The sequence below is a fragment of the Coloeus monedula genome, assembly GCF_965178545.1.
Source record: "Coloeus monedula genome assembly, chromosome: 27".
Classification (NCBI taxonomy): domain Eukaryota; kingdom Metazoa; phylum Chordata; class Aves; order Passeriformes; family Corvidae; genus Coloeus; species Coloeus monedula.
Genome location: NC_138807.1, coordinates 4,312,022 through 4,331,737, shown reverse-complemented (window position 1 = coordinate 4,331,737; position 19,716 = coordinate 4,312,022). Strand labels below are relative to the sequence as shown.

At 59.8% G+C, this 19,716-nt stretch overlaps 1 protein-coding gene across 1 annotated transcript in view; it reads right to left on the bottom strand.

The window, feature by feature from the left end:
* The window catches only part of EFNA2 (ephrin A2), a gene marked incomplete at both ends in the record, with an annotated part of 38,061 nt that extends 19,056 nt beyond the window's left edge, over positions 1-19,005 (bottom strand). Inside the window, one exon of the mRNA XM_082297803.1 lies at positions 18,884-19,005. Coding sequence (XP_082153929.1) covers positions 18,884-19,005 — 122 coding nt within the window. The remainder of the gene's footprint in view (positions 1-18,883) is intronic.
* Between the last annotated feature and the right edge of the window lie 711 nt (positions 19,006-19,716).

The following is a 19,716-nucleotide window of genomic DNA, read 5'->3' as shown; positions in this document are numbered from 1 at the left end:
CTAGAAACTTCCTGGCCTCGTCCCACGTGCTCCAACCCCAAAAATCACCCAGTGCCCCCACCTAAACCTCAAACACCGATTTCCATTCCCCTTGGCCCAGCCCTGCACACAAACGCATTCGCCACGGCCCCCTCCCCGGCAGGGATTGTATGCAAAGGCGGAGAAGGGGAATGAATAATTCATCCCCGCTGTCTTTCAGAATTACACTGTGGAAAAATAAATCTGAGACTACCATATTTAAAAAAAAAAAAAATTAAATAAATAAAATAAAGGAGAAAGGAGCCGGGGGCGCGAGGAGGCAGCGCTCGGTTCGCAGCCCCCGCAGCCGGAGCGGGATGCGGGGATGAAAAGCGCCGGCGCGTCGTGGCTCCTCTTCCATTGAGCGACTCCACATTCAGGTCCGTGCGGAAACCACCGGAATCCCTTCCTGTGCTTTGTTCTGCGGCCTTTTCAGCGGGGGCTTACGGGGCTGGGCAGGGGGTGGCGGGGAGGGCGGGGGGGGACAGGGCTTGGGGGGGGCCCTTTGAAGAAACCCACTCATGCGTTCGGCTGGTTGAGTTCAAGGGATGGCGGGCGGGGGGTGGCGGGGGGGCTGCGATGGGTGAGGGAGGGCTCTGCTGGGTGAGAGGGGGCTGCCCTGGCCGTGGGGCTGCACTGGGGTGAGCAGGGGTGGTGCTGGGGTGAGCAGGGGGCTGCCCTGGTCAGGGGTCCAGCGTGCCCCCGCCCTGGCTCAGCCAGAACAACCTCAATGCTACCCTGCCAGCGCCTCTGCAATCCCAGCAGGAAGCAGGGATGCTCTGCCCCATCCCACAGGGGTCCCAGCTGGCTTTTGGGCAATGCCCTGACCCCTCTTGGTGACCAGAACACCCCGAACAGGACCAGCCGTGCCCGCATCCCCCCTCGCAGCTGGCAGAGGCCACGTGCTGCCGCGCAAACGGGGAGGGGAGGAAGCGGGAGGCACTTTAATTTGGCTATTTAAAAATAAAGAAATAACGCAGGCTTTGAAAGCCCGGAGGGGTCCCAGCGGAGGGACCTCATCCCCCCTTCAAAGGCCGCCTCTGCTTTCTTCCCCCCGCTCGCAGCACACAAAGGTGCACGAGCACTTTCGTCTCTGTGGAAAGACCTTTTTAATTGGTTCCAGGCAGAAGGTTAAAATCTCTCCCCTTCCCTGTGCGCTTGGCTAAGAGGGGAAAGGGGGGAAAAGGGGGGAGGCAGGGAGGAAGGGTTGTAGGGAGGCAAAACAACTCTGCCCGGCGTGAAGGGGCTGAGCCAGAGGACACCCAGGGCCAGTGTCCCCAGCATGGGGTCCAGGGTGGCTGAGGGTGACGGGGATCCAGGTGGGAGCAGGGGAGACCAAGGGGGCTGTGGTGGAGGCACTAAGGGGGCAGTGCCAGGCTCTGGGGCAGGAGGTGCTCCCAGGAGAATGGAGATGCTCGGTGTGAGGTTGCTCGGTGCTTCCGTGGGAATTCAGGGATTGAGGGTTTCTGCAGAGATTCCCGAAAAAAGCAGGTGGAAATGCAGTGCTTGGGGTCTTCCCATGGGGGGGAAGCTGGGCAGAGCAGGAGGGCACCCAAGGGGCTGCTCCCACCTCCGCGTGTCTCCTCGTGACTGCAGAGTACCCTCAGCACATCCCCATCCACAGCGGGGTGACCCCAGGATGGCATCCCAGAGCATCCACGTGGCACCCAGCCCCTCGCCATTCCCATCCCCATTCCCATCCCATGTCACTGCCATCATCCTGGCCCTGCCATCCTCCTATCCCTGCCATGCTTCCAGCATTGCCGCCCTCCCGGTCCTGCCATCCACCCAGCAATGCCATCCTCCTAGTCCTGCCATCCTCCTGGCCCCTGCCATCATCCCAGCACTTGGGTTTCCTTTCACGGAAGGGGGAGCTGAGAAAAACGCATCAATTATTGAGCCGGGGCGGCGAGCCCGCCGCGTCCCCCTTGCTGATGCCGCTCAGGTAGAGCCGCGCGAGCCGCAGTCAGACACCTCTAACACGATTAAGCTGCAGGGCTCTGCCAGCGCGCTTCAAGGTCAACTTCTCCGAGGCTGACAAAAGGCACGGCGGGCAGCGGCTCCCCCCGCCCCCGCCCCGGGCGGCAGCACACCGGGAATGGGCACCGGCAGTCCCCAGAGATGGCACCGGGACAAGGGGAGCTCCAGGGCAGGACGGCAGGGGTCCCACGGAGATGGGGATGCAGTGGCAGAGCTCCCAGTAGGACGGGGATGCTGTGCTGGGACTCCCCACGGGATGGGCGTGCAGTGCAGGGACTCCCACCAGGATAAGGATGCAGTGCTGGGGCTCCTGCTGGGATGGGGATGCAGTGGTGAGGTTCCCACTGGATCAGGATGCAGTGCTGGGGCTCCTGCTGGGATGGGGATGCAGTGGTGAGGTTCCCACTGGATCAGGATGCAGTGCTGGGGCTCCTGCTGGGATGGGGATGCAGTGGTGAGGTTCCCACGGGATCAGGATGCAGTGCTGGAGCTCCCAGTGGGATGGGAATGTAGCAGGAGGGCTCCCAGTGGGATGGGGACTTGGCATGGGGCTCCCAACCCCAGGACAGGGTCCCTGTGTGTCCCTCTGCAGCAAAGCCGCTCCCGTCACGCCGTGCGGCAGGAGCGGGTCCGGCCCGGCCAGCTGCACGTGGAGCGGGAATTGGATCCAGATGTTTCCCCCCAGCAGCCGGAAACCGCATCCCCCCATCCAGAAAGTGCTCGGCAGCCCCTTCCACCACCCCACAAGGCCTTGGTGGGGACCAGCCCTGCCAGGATCCGGCATCGCATGGGCAGCAGAGGGACAAGGCAGCTCAGGAGGGCATGGGAGTGGCAATGCCAGCTCTGCCGTGGTGCTCCTGTGCTCTGGGTTCGGGGACTCACAGTGACAGGACCCCCGGGCTGGGACAGCCACGCTCCACCCCCTGCTCATCCTCATCCTGCTCAGCCCCTTCCAAAACCACCCTGCTCTCATATACCAACCCCTCCCATGCTCCACGAGCATTCCTGCAGCAGAGCAGGGATGGGTGCCCACCAGGATGGGTGTCCTCCGGGTTGGGCGCGCACTGTGTCAGGCAGAAGGCAACAAAGCCATGAAAAACCCCAAACCTCAGCCTGGGAGGACCCAGCTCCGATACCCGGGCACACACGGGTTGGGGAAGGGCTGGCAGGCGGCTCCAACAATGGGGTGCACAGCACAGGTCACCCCCAGCACCATTCCCGAGAGGTTTCCCAAAGGACACCACACCCACAGGTCCCTGTCACCCTCATAAGTCACCTCCTGCTTTGGGGAAAGTTCCCAGGGCAGTGGGAGAGAGACACAGCTTTCCAGCCCCTCCAACCTCCACAAGATTGAGGAAAACCACCTAAAAACCTCAAAAAACCCGTTTGAGGAGCCAGAACCTGAATTCCCCCCCTCTCCCGTTATTTAAAGCCCATCCAGCTCCCAAGTCCTGCAATGATGCAAGAATCTCAATTACCATTAAAAGAATGCGTTCCTGCTCCTCCATTACGGAGAAAAGCCTGAAAACCAACCCCTGGGAATTCCACAACTCTAGAAAGAAGAAAAATAAAATATTCATGTAATTTAGATTATTTAAAACGCAGCAGTTGGTAAACCAGTCTCTGCACTGGAGGGAACTGGCGGTGTTCGCACCTTGCAGAAAGCCAGGAACGGGTCAGGGCTGGAAAACCTGGTTGTGGCCACGCAGATCCCGGTGCCACCCTGGGGCACCCCACGCCCAGGATCTGGCGTTAAATGGGTTTTTAAACACCTCTGAGCTTGTGGGATGCGGCGCTGCAGAAGGACAGCGGGTTATTTTTATCGTTGCATTAGTTCCAGTTTAATTGCCGGGATGTCATTAACGGCACGGAGCAGGGTCCGGGCATGGGGATGCTGACGTCGGTGTGTCCTGCCCCAAACCCCGTGGAGGAGCTGGGATTGAGACCCTGCACGTGCCTCTCCTCCCACCACCAGGGCTTGGTGACAACCAGGGACAGGAGCCATTGACCAGGGACAGGGACAGGCATCATCAACCAGGGCTGGACCCTCCTGGCTCATCCTCTCCTGTCCCAGATGCTCCTTCTCCTCCGGCTCCACCCAGCAGCTCCAGGGAAGAGGGTGGTGGCTCCCTCCAGACCTCCCTCCTCCTCTTCCTCTCTCCATGGCGGGTCCCAGTTCCCTCCAGTGCGCTGCGACTGGGAATTCTCCTGCCGTCCCTGATTCTCCAGCCCCAGGGCTCCATCATGTCCCACCAGCCCGTCCCACCTGGGACCGTCCCCCGCCCGCTCCCTCCCCCAGCCCCTCTCAGAATTCCCACAACTCCAAGAGGGCCAAACACCCCCAGTCTGTGCCAGAGCCAGAGGCTGGGATCTCTCGGGTCACCCAGAGCTGGGACACACACTCAGCTCTTTCCTGGGCTGCTCCCAGCAGGAAACCTCCCACCAGTGCTGGCCCAAGACCCTCCCAGCACTGGAGCTGAGCTAATCCCGGGTTTCGCACCCCAAGGGGCTGGGGGATGGCGCTGCCATCACGGGCACCCTCTGCTGTCCCCGTCCCCTCCGTGCTCACACAGGAGAGTGTGACAGGAGCAGAGCCACTGCTGAGAAATCACCGTGGAGGAAACCACAGCTGCCCGTCAGCGACCCCACTGATGGCACACGGGAACGGAGACATCGGAACGCGCCCTGCCGCACCTGCCGGCCGTGTCCCAGCCAGGTGCGATCCCAACGGATTCTTTCCACTGGGAAAGCTGGGATTGTGCCACCAAAGGCTGCCCAGAGCTTTGGATCATGCCCAGCACAGCGTCCCCAACACACCAGCCAGGTCCCACAGCCCCCTCCCAGCCCAGCAGCCCCCAAAATGCTGGATGGGATCGGACACAGAATGTGGAATTCGCCGAGGGAGGTTTCCCACAGAAGCCTCCGAGCAGGTGGAGCCCTCGGGGGTTGCCAGAGGTGCCCGAGCAGGCTGGGCAGGGACGGGCAGTGTCACAGGGAGGTGACAATGACTTCATCCCAACATAGGAATGGCTCCCAGCAGGGAAAGCCTGGCCAAGGAGGGTCAGGCTCAGGTGGACACTCTGGGAAGCCAGGATGCAGAGCTGCACCCCACGCTCTGGGACACCCCTGTACCAGTGCCCCTGCACCAGTTCCTCCCAGTTCAGCACTGGGGAGGTGACACCTGGCAGGGACAGGGCCACACGGCTGCTGCAGAGACCAGCGACATTCCTGGGTGGATTTGCTTTATAGGGTCAGGGAGGAAGGAACCAGCGTGGAGATATTTAAGTGGCGTTTCACCATCGGAAAAAATTAGAGTCACAATATTAATTAATCCTCAAAGCACTTTACGAACATTAACTAATTAAGCCTCCCAACCCCTCTGTGAGGTGGGAAAGGTATCACTGTCCTCGTTTCACAGCTGCGGAAAACCCAGTGTGCGGAGGTGACGTGACTCACCCAAGGTCGCTGCGAGCCAGGCAAAAGTGGGAACAGGATCCCAAAATCTGCCCCTCGCTCCTCAGCAGGGCAGGACCTAGCAGTGCTGGGCAGCCCGGAGCCCAGGAACGCAGAATTCCTGAGCCAGGTCCCAGCATCCTGATCCCCACCCAGGGCAGGGTGGAGAGGGACAAACCTGCACCCACAGAGGGATGTCCCAGTGTAAAACGCACCAGAGCCAGGGGTTTTCTGTTAAAACAGAAACCACCGAGGGGTTTTATGGAAAGCCCCACCAACCCTGTGCGGTTTAAAAGCGATTAGAGCCCTGCCTGGGTTATCAACCGGCGTCTCAATCCCGCGGCATCGATCCGGATAATAGCCGGCAATTGTTCAGATACAATATCATAAAGTCACTTTAACTACAGCCATAAAGCTTCCCCTGCCTGCAGCACCGCTGGGCTCCCCACACCACGCCGGGGCCCTGGCACCGTCAGCACGTGTCTGGGGGCTGAGGATGGCGGGGGGACCCCGCTGGGATCCCCTGAACAGGGACAGGATCCTCAGGGATCACCCCTCACTTCCACTGCTGGGAGCGGAGGGAATGCAGAGTCCCCCGGCGTTCCCCTCAGCGCCGCTCCTGGGAATTGGCAGTGCCGCACTTGGGGAGCTCCAAGGCAGCTGCTGAGAGCTGATGTGCCAAGTTTTAATCCGTGGGGTTTACGGGAATTGGGAGAAATGGGGGGTGACCCCCGCTGCCCCCGTACAGCGGCTGGGATCCCCCTGCTGCCCTGGTTTGTCCTTGTCCCCAACACAGGGAGCTCCCGACTGTGCGGTGCTGGGATCTGGCTCCTCCATCTCCTTCCCACCACCAGCCCCCCATCCCGGGGTGCTCCCACTCCGTGCTCCCTGCCCTGGGTCACCGGGACTGCCGCTGGAGAACACGGCTCTGGAGAACCCCACCGGAGAACCCGGATTCCTCACCCGCCGCTTCCTCACCCACCGCTTCCCACTGCTTAATGAGCACAAAATATTTCCATGTTGCCAATTACTTGGTTCGTTTGTGCTGCTGCGGGTAGCGCTGGCGCAGGGAAAATCCCCCCGGAGCTGGCCTGGCCCCCCGGGAGCAGGGAGAGCCTCGGCTGGGTGTCCCCAGGGCCGAGCATCCCCACACATCCTGACACCCCCCGGCCCCCTCGCCCTGGGGTTGCCATCATCAGCAGCCTCCTAACGACATTCCCGCGTCCCCAGTGACATTCCCATGGCCCCAGCGTGACACTGAAGGCTACAGTGGGAAAGCAGGCCCTTCCCAGGATTTAAACTGGCCTTTGAGGGACTTGGAAAAGGCTTTGGAACCCCCTTTCCTGGTGGTCCTCCAGCAGACGATGGTTTGGGGTCCAACCTGTCGGTGCCACTTTCCAGCACGGAGAAAACCCTGAGCAGCACCACAGATGTGCTGACCTCAGGCCATCCCAGCCGGGTCCATCCCTGCTCCCATCACATCTCCAGGCAGGATTCCCAGCCCGAGCCCTCTCCCCTGGCTGGAATGGCTGCTGTGGCCACCGCCTCAAAACCATTCCAGCAGGTCAGTCCCGGGAGCCGCGTTCCTCCCACCTGCGCCCATAAATCCTCCCTCCACCCAGAGCAAGGAAGTGATTTATACGGTGGAACAAATATTACGACGTTTGAGGAAAAATATAAAAAAAGTCACAAAAATCCATGCAGCTGGATTCCCCTCCCACGGGAACGGGGACTCGGTGACACCGGGATTTTGGGGCAGCGAGGGACACGCCAGGAAGAAGCTGGAAGGAATTGGGCTCTGGTGCTGCCAAACCACCTGGATGCGGGATGCACACCGGAATCAGCCATGGATCTGAGCCACCGTGTCCCCACACAGATCCCAAACCAGCGTGGAAGGAGCTGGCAGGCTCCAGTCCCTCCTCGTGGATCCCTGGGCTCTGTGGACATGAAGAAGGGGCTTCACTGCGGACGCCCCCATCCCTGCTCCCGGCCGAAATTCCCACCCGCAGCCCCGGAGCGGGCGGACGCGTTGTGTAGCGGGACATGGCGCTGTGAGAGCCACGTCCTTCTCCATCTCTCAATCACTCCACCAGCATTAATTCCCTAATTTAGCCCCTGGCAGCAATCCTCACCTTACCCACAGAGAAACTGAGGCTGGGGGAGGGAGAAGCCATTTGTCTCGGGGTAATGAGCTGGAAGCCGGATCCAGGATCACCCCCAGCTCGCAGGATAAGAGTCCCTGCTCCCGATCCAAAGCTTTCTATCTTAAGAGACAACATTATGATTTATGATTATCATTAATCAGCTTTGAAATGGAGTCCAGATTTTCCCGGAGTCCAGACCCTGGCTGTGACACTGGGCCCCGGACATTCCTCCACTGCCGGCACTCCGCATCCCAGCGCCGGAGGGAGTGCCGGGAAGAGCCAAGGAACAATGGAAAACTGCAGATGGCAGCGGGATGAGCTGGGAGAGGCAGCGGTTGGGTGGCTGGAACTGAGGGCAACTGACCCCAGGAACCACCACGGAGAGGGGAAAGCTGGGAGTGCCAGGAAGAGCAGGCAGGGAAAGTCGGGAGCTGGCCCGAGGTGAAGGTCACTTGCGGCAGTGGGCGTTAGGAAGGCCAGCACTGGTCGGGCTGGGTGCTGCCTCCAGAGCACAGATCCTGTTCCCAAATCTGCTCCCAACTCTTCCAGTTTAGCCTTAAATCCCACCTCAAAGGGTCAGGAGCAATGCCAGGGCAGTGGCGGAGCACACGATCCTGGTGTTCCACAGCGCTCGGCACCCGCGCGGCTCCGGCCAAACCAATCCCCACGGTGATCCAACGGAGACATGGATGGAGCCTGGAGCCAGAAGCCATTTCTGCTCCTGACAGGCTTGGATTCTCTGTTGGAAACCACACGGGAGCACCATTTTGACCAGCATTTGCAGCCGGAGCCGGTGCCAGAATTCCCATGAGCCAGTGCCGTATCCGATGGCGGTTCCACAACAATGGGACGGGCACTGGGACAGTCACAGGCACAGCCTGGCAGGGCCACGGCTCCATCCCGAGCCCCTCAGCCAGAGCCAGAGGGCAGCAGGTTCTCCCAACCACCCGGCACGAAGCATCTTGAAAAAGCCAAGGAGAGAGCCTGGAGCATTCCCAAGATGGACACCAAGCCCTGGAGCACGAGGCTGCTCCTGAGGGAAGATCCTTGCAGGGTTCAGGATAATGGTAACTTCCCAAATAAAGGACTTTGGAGCCAACCCAGTCCTCACCCAAATCCCTCAGCAGCAATGTGGGGAGGGGACGGGGGAGAGCCCCCACCCTAAAACAGGGATCCCAGGGGCGGGAGAGCAGCCGGACACAAAAAAAGAGGGAATTCCAGTTAAAGGGTTTGTACAGGTGCTTTTAAAATGCAGAAAAAATGGTGGAAAGGCAGGAAAAAACAGAGCAGAGCAACGGGAAAATTGAAACATCCAAATACCAAGAGGGAGGGAAACCCTGCGGGAGAGCATCTTTTCCCAGGGGCATCTATCCCACCTCCCGCCCTACTCTCCTGGATGTCCTGCTGGATCGGTGCTGAGATCTGGATGAAATTTGGGAAAAGCCCCTTTGGAAGGGTCGGCACATCGGCCCTGGCTCGGGCAGCTCCGGCGCCGTGTCGGGTAAAAACAAAACCCAGTTTGTGGCTACAATGTGAGAAGAAAGGTCGGTGAGCAAACCAGGAAGGTTTGTGGGATGGGAAGCAGGGAGCTCCAGCAGAAAGGCCTGGATATGGAAAAAGCTGATATTCCTGGTGCGAAAGGGGAGAGGGGCTGACAAAAGGTCCTTTAGATTCCAGGGAGAAGGGAAAAGAACCACGGCTGTATGGCATAAAAGCACCGACCGTTCCAAAATAACCTTGGAATAAAAACGCCCATCCCAGAGCAGGGCTGCTCCGCCAGCACAGGGTGGGGACGGAGGGATGGAAAAGGACACACGGACACGGCCCGGGCGGCTCCACCAACCCACCCCGGCACCGCTGGGGCTGTGCCGGCATCTCCCGGCCCTTTGGAAGCCGGGTACCCCCACCCCCCCCGTGCCATCCCGGGGGGCTCTGCCCCGCATTTTTCCACTCAATTTCCTTCCCGCATCGGCAGGAGATAAATCCCTCTGCCGAGGCAGGCGGCCGGAACGGCAAAGCCAGCGGTGCCAAGTTTAATAAGCAACCCTGATCGAGAATCCAGATAATAATTGGGATTATCGAGCTGGCTGGGAAAGAGCTTCCTCAGCTCCTGATGGCACCAGCGCCCAGCACCGGGGTGACAGTGACACCCGTGGGGTCCCCAACGGGGCTGGGACACTGACGGGAGACTGGGATACAGCCGGGATGCTCCCGAGGAGCAGCGGGAGCTGATCCATCGTTTAATACTGAAATAAAATCAGAATCATAAACCCCTTTTTGGGTGCTCAAGGCACAAGGGAGCCTGTGCCCCTAAAATCCCATGGGAAGACCCCAGGGGTCCCAGCTCCATCCCCACCTCTGCAGGAGCTTCCCTACATCCCGATTTTGGGGGGGTGGGACACACAGAGCCGGCGCCGTCCCAGCGCCTGCGGAGAAGCTCAGCCGCCGGAATAATCCCTTCGCGGTTGGATTTTGTGCAGGGCACGAGGTCCAGGGGCTTTTTTTCCTCAGTGGAAACAGGATTGGAAAAGGAAAGAATTGGGATTTTTCGAGTTCTCTACAGGGTCAGGTTGATTTTATTTTACTGCAAATATAAATAGGGTTTTTGATAAATAATAAAAAAAAAAAAAAAATAAGGCAGTCTAAATAAAACCCCCCTGGAAGACACGGCACGGAATCCAGAATCCTGGCAGGAATCGCTGTAGCCGGGCTGAGTGCTCTGGAATATTTGTATTTGCTGTCTAAACACTTTATCTCTTTCCCAGCACATGGGTGAGTTTTGCTCCCGTGTAATGTTCAAGGAAAAATAAACTGAGACGGATAATTCCTCCTCTCCTGCAGGGGGAAAAAAAAAAAAATCGGACCAAACTTGGTTGTATTGGGGGGAAACAGCAAAATATTTCCAGGGAAATTCAGCCGAACGCCAAGGAAACAGATGGAGGAGGCGATTGGGATGCGGCAGGAGGAGGAAGCTGGGGATGGAATGGGGTTTCCCCATTCCCAGCCATTAAAAACCCCCATTGCCATTTATTCCCCTTTTTTCCCCAAGTCGGCCGCGCTGGGAATCGAAGCCGGGAGAGGTTCGGGTTTGGCACAAAAGATCCAAATAATCCAAAGTTGGATTCCTGGGGGATTTCAGGGCTGGTGGGGAAGGAGTTGAAACAAAAAGTCCATTCCTGGAGTCAAACAAAACCAAAAAAGATATTGAGCGATGGTGTAAAACTGCGGATCCTGGGAATGCCTCAGCAGCGCGGTGGAAATGCCGGGGTGGAAATGCCGGTGGTGGGAATACCGGTGCCAGCATCCACAGGGAGCGGCGGCTCCAGGTCCAGCACCAGGCTGGTGTTTGGTGGGACCGACCTGGCACGGGCAGCTCCGGTGTTTGCACGGACACCCGCACGTGCCTGGAGGTCACGGCTGCAGGGAAAACGGGAAAATCCAACAAAACAAGGCCGGAGCAGCTGGAAACGTCAAGGAAAGTGGAAAACTGGGAGGTCAGGAAGAGCTGATGTGCTGAGGGCACATAGGGGTGCATCCCACAGGATCCCACCACGGCACAGGTGTATCCCGCGGGATCCCACCACGGCACAGCCCCACCAGGACGTGGCTCGGCCCCGCGGCCGTTCCTCTCCCAGCAGCGGCATCACTTGCTGCTCCTCTGCCTCGCTGGGGCCTTGGGAAGCAAACACGGGAAGAGGGGAAAGATTTAAAAGGAGAGGAATCAAAAAAACCAAGAGTCTAAATCCCTGTTTCCACATCCCTCTCCCTTCATTAACGACCCAAAGGAAATCGTCGAATGGATCCGAGGAGGGCTCGGAATGGGAGCGCGGATCTCCCTGCTCGGCACTGATTTGGCTTCACCAGAGCCCAGCGCCATGGATCCCGGGCTTTGTCGCGCAGCTGGAGATGGATCCATGGGCAAGCTGGGCTGGATGGGGTGATCCCAAAACTGCCAGCACCTCCAACCCCTTGGAGAGGCTCACTCTGGACCCCTCAGTGCCCCGGGCACCCGCCAAGGGCACAGGGAAGGGGAACTCATTCCCCCATCTTCATTATTATTCCAGGGAGTAAATTTTCCTCCTTTGGAATGATTTCCCCCACTGTTGTTGCTTTGAGCGCCTCGTCCCCCTCTGAAGTTCAGGACCCCCCACCCCGTGCGGGGGCACAAAAGCGCGGCTTCAATCGGAGCAGGGCGGAGGTGGGGGCTTTCCCAATCCCTTTGGAGAAGGATCCTTTTTTCCCCCCATCACGTCTGCGGCACATGGAGGAGCCACAGGAGCCGCCGCAACCCCGAGGGACACACGGGATGTTCCAGGGGCAGAGCAGGATCCAGGATGCAGAGCCCAAAGTTCTGCTCCGCATCCCAGCGGGGACAAGGACACTCCTGGACACTGCTTGGCTCCCTCCAGCCAAAGTGGTGAATCCCATCAGGATCAGGGCTCATGCCAGTCTCTCGCTGAGGGATGGAATAAAAGGTCAGGATGGGATAAGGTCAAGAGGGAAGCGGCAAAGTGGAGCAGGATTTGTCCAGCACACGGATGGGGTAGGCTCCGAAGACCCCTGGTTTAAGCACCACTTCCAAAATGAAGGATGTGCCCTAAAAGTGACACCTGTCCCAGATGGGGCGCCGGGAATGCTCCCAGGCTCCGAGCACCAGCACGGCCCCGCCTCGTCAAAATCCACGGGGCTTTGATTTCTCCCTGGGTTTGGGGCTCAACAAGAAAATGTTGGCAAAACCACTTCCCAGCTGCCCTTTGGGATGAAGCTCCAGGCCGGCAGCTCCATGGCCGTGGATCTCTCCACTGCCAGCCCCAATTCACACCGTGAGGGCGGCACAGCCGAAGCCATCAGTTGACCCCGGCGGTGACCTCGGTGGTGACCCCAGCCCTGCCCTCACCCCCCTCCCAGCACAGCCCCTTCACATCCCCCCACAGCCCCTGCTCCACTCGGCTTTTGAGCCGGGAGCCTCATTAGGAGGTAATTAGCTCCGGAACAATGGGAAGCTCTTTAGCAGCCCAGGCACAGCAGCAGCAACAAGCCAAGGGGGATCGAGGGAGGAGAAATAAATAAATAACAACATTGTGACCACCCGGGAACAAGCCAGGACAGAGCAGGGACACGGTCCGGGCTCCATCCCACTGCCCTGCTCTCAGCCTCGTCCCTTCCCGCTTTTCCTGCCGGGATCAAAGCAGCACTGGTGCATCCCACGCCCTAACGGCCCCATGGGCGCCGTGCCCCTGACACAGCTCCCAGCCAGCCAGGGGGAACAGCCATGGGGTCCCCAAAAACAGAAGGGTTGAGCTGGTGGCAAAGAGTCTGGACCCATAGACAGCCCTAAACACAGCCCTGGCTTTGGAGGGGGTTCAGAGATGCCTCCGGAGTTCAACTGGCAAAGGCCGAAGTGGCCACCGGCTCACCCCGACACTTTTCCGGTTCTGGAGAATCGTGGAATCGTTTGGGTTGGGAAAGAGCTCCAAGATCATTGATTCCAGGCAATAATCTGGCCTGGATCCTTGGAGAATGGCGCTTCCCCCTGCACTTGCAGAGGCCAAACAGGGCCTGGTCCTGTTTTTGGGACGGATCTCCAAGCGGAGGGAAGCGGCCGGACATTGGGATGAGCATCGGGTCACGGCAAAGGGGGAAAAGGAATTTAAACTCCTCTTAGGGGCTGAAGGTAACAGCGCTCCGAGCTGCTCGCCTTCCTTAAATCCCATAAAATCCAACGAAGCAGGGCAGGATCTCTGCCCCGAGTGGGGAAAACCAGCTCGGATCAAAACGGAGCCTCAGAAATCATGATTAATATCTAACACAAAAGAACCGAAATTGTCACCATCAGGAACGAGGAGCTATTTAAGGAACAATTGCTGCAATTTTCCAGCCAACCCAGCAGCTGAACCTTGTCAGGCACAGGCAGGTACGGCTCCAGCCGGCTCCTGATGCGGCACTGGGACGGACACAGATGGACAGACGGACGGACCTGTGCCTGGAGCCAGGTAAACCCACAGCCAGGGACATCCCAGAGCCCCCAGGTAGGAATTCCAGGGGAATGTCACACAGGGGTGGCACAGAATTGCCACACAGGGGGGTTTCTGGCACTGGGTTATTTGTGTGTGTAAAGTGTATTTGGGGGGTGGGGGGTGAATAAACACCCACATAAATAAATAAATATATAATTTATATCATACCTATAAATACATTTGTATATAAATATCTATAAATCTGTATGTTTCCAAGGTACCTGAGGGCATCTCTCACCCCCTGCACCGTTCCCACTGCCCACCCTCTGCGTGTCCCACCCCCACCAGGACACCCCGGGATCTGGGGGTGGTCCTGGGGACCGTCTGACCCTCCGGCAGCTCCGCATGCCCCCAGCCCATCCTCGCATTAGGATGCGGCGCATGGCCGGCATTTGGATACCAAATGTGCAACCAGCAGGGAATGTAATTGCGGTCCCTGGAAAGGGACAGGCGGAGACGGAGACGGGCACGGAGAGAGAATCCTGTCAGCGACGCCGGCCCGGTGGTGTCTGCTCTCCATTAACCACTCGCCGCAGCCCTGGGCTGGTGAGGAATTGCTAACACGGCTTAACGGGCTGGAAAAGAGGGGTGGGAAGGGCTGGGAGTGATCTCGGCACAAAGGGAGAACAGAAGGAGGAAAACTAAAAGAGCAGAGATTGCACAGGATGAGGCCGAGCGCTGGCACACCCAAACACCCGGCACCGCTCTGGCACCCCGAGAGGGGACTCGGCCCGATGGTGACACAGGAATAACCCGAGTGCCAGGGCTAAATTCACATTAAAATCACTCCAAGGGGGGAGCGGGGCATGATTCCTCAGAGGCTGATGTGGGCCCCAGTACGATGCCCGTGGGAGCAGAGAGGGAGGACACAGAGAACTGGGGACATGTAGCAATGGGGGTGACCCCAAAAGTCCCAGCCAGAGCCAGGACACAGAGGTTTGGGGATCCAGCCCCACTCCAACATGGAGACATGGGTGGGATCCCCCCAAGCTGAGCCCTCTTGCTCAGCCACCCCTCTGCAGCACCAAATTGCCCTGGAAAAATCAGACGTGGCATCGTCTTTGCTCCCTTGATGGAGAGGTGGCACACACAACCACCAGTGGCCTGGCCACAGCCCCTAGTGACACACAGGTGGGCAAGTTAGCCCTGGCTTGGGTGGTCAGTGGGTCACGGTCACAGCCATGGCTTTCCTGGCCACGGCCACCACGCTCTGGGCTCTCGGACAAAGCACCAGCAACCGGCAGGCGCTGGGGCTGCAGCTCCAGGAGATGGGAATGCAGGAAAAAAGGGGAACAAAATCCAATGGGATTGGGAACACAATCCAAATCCCCTCCAAGATGTGCCCCCTTCACCCCAACCCCACCATCCCTGTGGCACAGGCACCTTGCCTCTCAAAGAACCCCCCAAAGTCCTGCCCTGCCGTCAACCGCTGGCCCCGAGCATCACCCAGTTCTGCAAATCCCCCTGCTAGGAACCATTTCTCCGGTTCTCGATCCCAGGATTGGGGAGTGCAGAGGAGCAGAACAGAAATCCCAGCTGTGCTCACAAACCACACCGAAAAATAATACAGAAATCAGCAAAAGAACCGTTCAGAGGCAGCGCCATGACCTCAGCGTTAAACCAGGCCACGGGCACGATCCCGCCCGGTCCCAGGGATCTGTGCTGTGAACGGAGGGAGGAAAACCCCTGGCACTTTGCACATTCCCGCTGTGGATCCAGCACACGGCAGTGACAGCGGGATTGCTGCAGGAACACCGACCAGCATTCGGGAATGACGATTCCCTGCCTGTCACCCGGCTGTCAGCAAAGCAGGGGACGGGAACAAATCCCAAACCCTCTGCCCTTCCTCGGCCTTCCAGCATGGCCACGAGGCCACGGGTCGGGATCACAGGACTGGAGACCTTCTGAGGACAGGTCACTCCTTCCCACAGACCTTTTCACCCACAGCACAGAGGTTTTCCCAAATCCCTGATTTTTTGCCGCGTGTTGCGGTGCCGCGCGCCGAGACATCCACCCTAAACCTGCTGTGCCGTGGGGGGCAATGGGGGCCACAACTGGACACCCCAACCCTCTGGTGATGCTGCACACTCCAGGACACCCGGATCGACCCACTTGGCTCCCAAGGCAGATCCACCCTGGAATCCTACGGGCGAGTGGCTCCCGCACCACCAGCTGGAAAACACGGAGTGACGGCGGGGAGAGCCCTGCGTGTGCTGCCGGACCCCTGCCCACCGCGCTGGACCCCTGCCCGTGGTGCCAGACCTGGGAAGAGCCCCAAGATCCCATCCATGGATGGCATCCACGACCAATGGATCCACCCGCACCCGGCCCGGCCACAGCCAACGGATCCACACCCGGAGAGCGACCATCGGCAGCGCCTGTACGTGCCACGGAGCAAAAATCCACACTTCCACACGGTACCGAAACTGCCCGTTATTATATAATTCCACGTTCATCATCCTTCGTTTTTTTCCCGGATAACCCAGGAGTTCCATCCAGCCAAACGTTTTCCCAGCGCATCCTCACGAAACCATTTAAAAATAAAAATAAACCTTGTAAATCCACAGCGAGTGGTTAAATCTCTCCCCAGAACAGGGAAATTGCAGCATCCCGAGGTACCACTTATTTTTAATTTAGCCCCAATTATGAAATATAGAATTATTCTAATCTGGGCAAATCATATCGACCATGAGATTTATTCCTGTCCTTTATAAAATACAGATTGCTGTATAAACCTGAGGAAAAATATTTAGCGGCAGAGAAGGTCTGTGGGTTCAAACAGGGCATTTTAACCTTGGGTCTTTTCTCCTTTTTTTTTTTTTAACCCCTTTTTATTTCCCCCTCACTAAATGAGGTGTTGGCGAGGGGGGAAAAAAAAAGAATGAAAACGAGAGACCAGAAAAAGCATAAATACGTTTTTTCCTTCATTTTTAAGAATGAGACGGTCTTGTAGTAACTCCAGAGACAAAATAAACCCACCGCTGGGTTCAAAAAGGGAATAAGCAGGAAACTCAATGGCAATTTCAATCTTTGCAACCCCTAATAAATTGCCTCGAATTCCGAGAGCCGAAGGCGCAGGCGGGGAGCGCTGGCGACACGGGGCGCTCCCACATTGGGGAAATTTGGGTCACATCCCGGAGCCAGGCACTGCGGACGTGCCTGCTGAACCCACCAGCCATTGTCTGCTCTTCCCTCCCAGCCCCTCATGCTTCCCTCCGCTCCATTTTATTTCCCCCCCCCACCCCGCTCCTCGAAAATATTTTCCCTGCCAACAGCAGATTTAGAAATATATAAATATATAAACGTATATGGAATAACGATCCACCGTGGGTTTTTCGAGGAGAAATTCTCGGCAGTGTCTACGAGGGGGCGAAGGGGATGGAGCTGACGCCATCACCGGTGTCGGGTCCCGGGACGCCCATCACCAACGGCCAAGGGGCTACTTTTGGCTGTTGGCACCACCATTGGAACCCTTGGGTGCCAAATCCCATCCCCAGGAACCCTTCGGTGCCAAACCCCAAACGTCAGAACCTTTGGGCGCCAAATCCCAGCCACAGGAACCCTTGGGTGCCAAATCCCAGCCACCACCCCAACCACCCTCATCTCTGGGATGCCGGAGTTGGACCGGGGGGGGCCCCTCACACATGTTTGGCATTTGGGAGAACAAAAGCAAAGAGCCCAAAGTGTGGCAGCTGGGGGGGGTGGGGGGGGAGCACCAGGAGCCGAAACCAAAAACTTCGCAATGGGAAAAAAAAAAAAAAAAAAAAAAAAAAATTAAAAAAAAAAATATAATTCCCTGGCTCTTACAATCCCCCACAAAAATGTGAGGGAGATAATAAAATCCATATGCACCGCGGGCGGCCCGCGGCGCAGGCACCGCCGCCAAGGCACCGCCACCAAGGCACAAAGGGACGGGCTCGCCCCAATTTCGGGGCGGCGCGAGGGGCACGGGTGGGTCCCCCCAAAGACACGTGTGGAGGTTGGACGGGCACCGGGTGCTGCTGAGGGTCCTCGGCCCCGCGCGTGTCCCAGCGTCGAAACACCGCCGGGAACTTTGCCCAAGTGCGCCGGTGTCATCAAGGGAGAGAAGATGCCACCGAGGGTCCCCTCATGGATGGCAGCAGGGGATGAGGCACCCGGTGCTGGAGGAGCCGCCTCACGTTGCCGGCAGCCCAGGGGACAAGGACCAGGCCACGCCGTGCCCTACGAGGCCACTCATCACGCAGGGACCGAGGGGGACAAAGAACCCCCCGTTTGACCCAGAAAACAGGGCAGACCAAAGCCGGGGGGCCACAGGGGCAGCAGCACCCACAGAGCTCATCCCTCGCTGCTCACAGACAGTGCCAGGCTCGGGAGAACTTTGAGGAATTTTGGGGTTTGATGGCTGGTTTTTTGTTTTTACAGGAATTCCCACAAACGGGCCCGTTCAGAGCCCAAGGGGTGTCCCCACGGGATGGGTGGGGGGTCCCGAGGGTCCCAACCACCTGAACATTCTCAGAGCAGAATTCCTCCTGCTCCCAACTCACCAACAGTTTTTGGTTCTTCAAAATCATGAACAAAGAAATACGAGAGAAACGAAACTCTTGTCCCCCGCAAAAAAAAACACTTGGTGGGGAAAAAACAGACAGAAAAATCGAAATTCCAACTGGAGTCAGGAAACGAAGCCAACTGTGGGGATTGCGCTTCCAGGATGGGAATGACCCGGGAGCAGCAGGGCCGGGCATCCCCAGCTCCGCACTCCCCCTGCCCCCCTCAGGCCCGTTTTGCCTTTTTCCCCCCAAATCGCTCTTTCCGACCCCCCGCCCTCCGCAGCCGCCGCTTTGGGCGGATTTAGGGTTTTTTTTCGCAGAACCTTCATCCCGGGAGAGGGACCGGGGGGGGACGGGGTGGCGGGGGGAGGAACTTGAACTTCCCCGAAGTTGGGCGCGGAGGGGCCGAGCCGCAGCCCCCGCCGCCCGCTCCCCCCCGCCGCCCCCGGGAACGCGCCCCGCGCCCGGCGCTGCTCCCGGCGCTGCCGCAGCCCCCGGGGACGGTCCGCCGGGGGCTCCGCGGGAACTTTCGGGGGAGGGACCCCCGGGGACCACCCCCCTCCCCGGGGCCGCCCAGCCCGTTCACCGGAGCCCACCGGGGCCTCGAGGGGGACCCGACCCTCCACGGGCGGCGGCGGCCGCTGTCACCGGGCGGCGGCAGGCGCTCACCGGGTGTGCGTGCGGGGGAAAACACCGACTGCAACTCGGGCGCCAAGGCCGCCCCCGCCGCCCACCGCCTCACCTGGGATTGCTCCGGTTCCAGTAGACGGCGAACCGGTCCGAGATAACTTTCCCGGTCTCGTCGGTCCAGACGCAGACGCCGAGGAGCGCGGCGAGCAGCGCGGCCGCCCCGCAGCGCACCATCGTCCCGGCGGGCGGCGGGCGCGGCTCCGGCCGCTTCACGGGGCGGCGGGGCCCTGGGGCCGGCCGGGGACGGCGGGCGGGCGGCGGGCGGCGGCGGCGGGCGGGCGCCCAGCCCTCACCATCGCCCGCGGCCCCGGGCGCCGTCAGCGGGGGGACTCGGGGGCGGCCGCGGTGCGGCGGCGCCGGGGCAGCCGCATCCCGCGCTCGGGCGGCGGGGACCGGCCCGGTTGCCGCGGCGCCCCGGGATCGCCCCGGTACCGGGAACCTTCCCCCCCCCCACCACCACCTCCCGCGCCCGCCCCCCCCCCGCGCCCAACTTCGGCCAAGTTCCTCCGAGCCCCGCGGCGCCGCCGCCGCCGCCCGGTACCGAGCCCCCGGTGCTGCCGCCGCACCTGCGGGCTCAGCCCCGGGCCCCGCCGCGGGCTGCTCCGCCCCGGGGACACCGGAGAGACAAAGGCCGGGCCGGGAGGCCGCCGCTCGCTCAGTGCCGCCGCGCCATGCTGCGCCCGCCGCCCGCGCCCCCCGCCCGGGACCGCCCCCGGGCCCGGCCCCGCCCCGGCCCCGCCCCCGCCCCGCCTCTGACACATTGTTGCCACCGGCGGCCGCGCGCGCGCCCGGCGCGATCCCAGGGCGGGGCCCCCGCGCGCTCCCGCGGCCACGCCCCTGCGGGGGGGGGGGTCTGCGAAGGGTGGGGGGGGGGGGGTCACACCG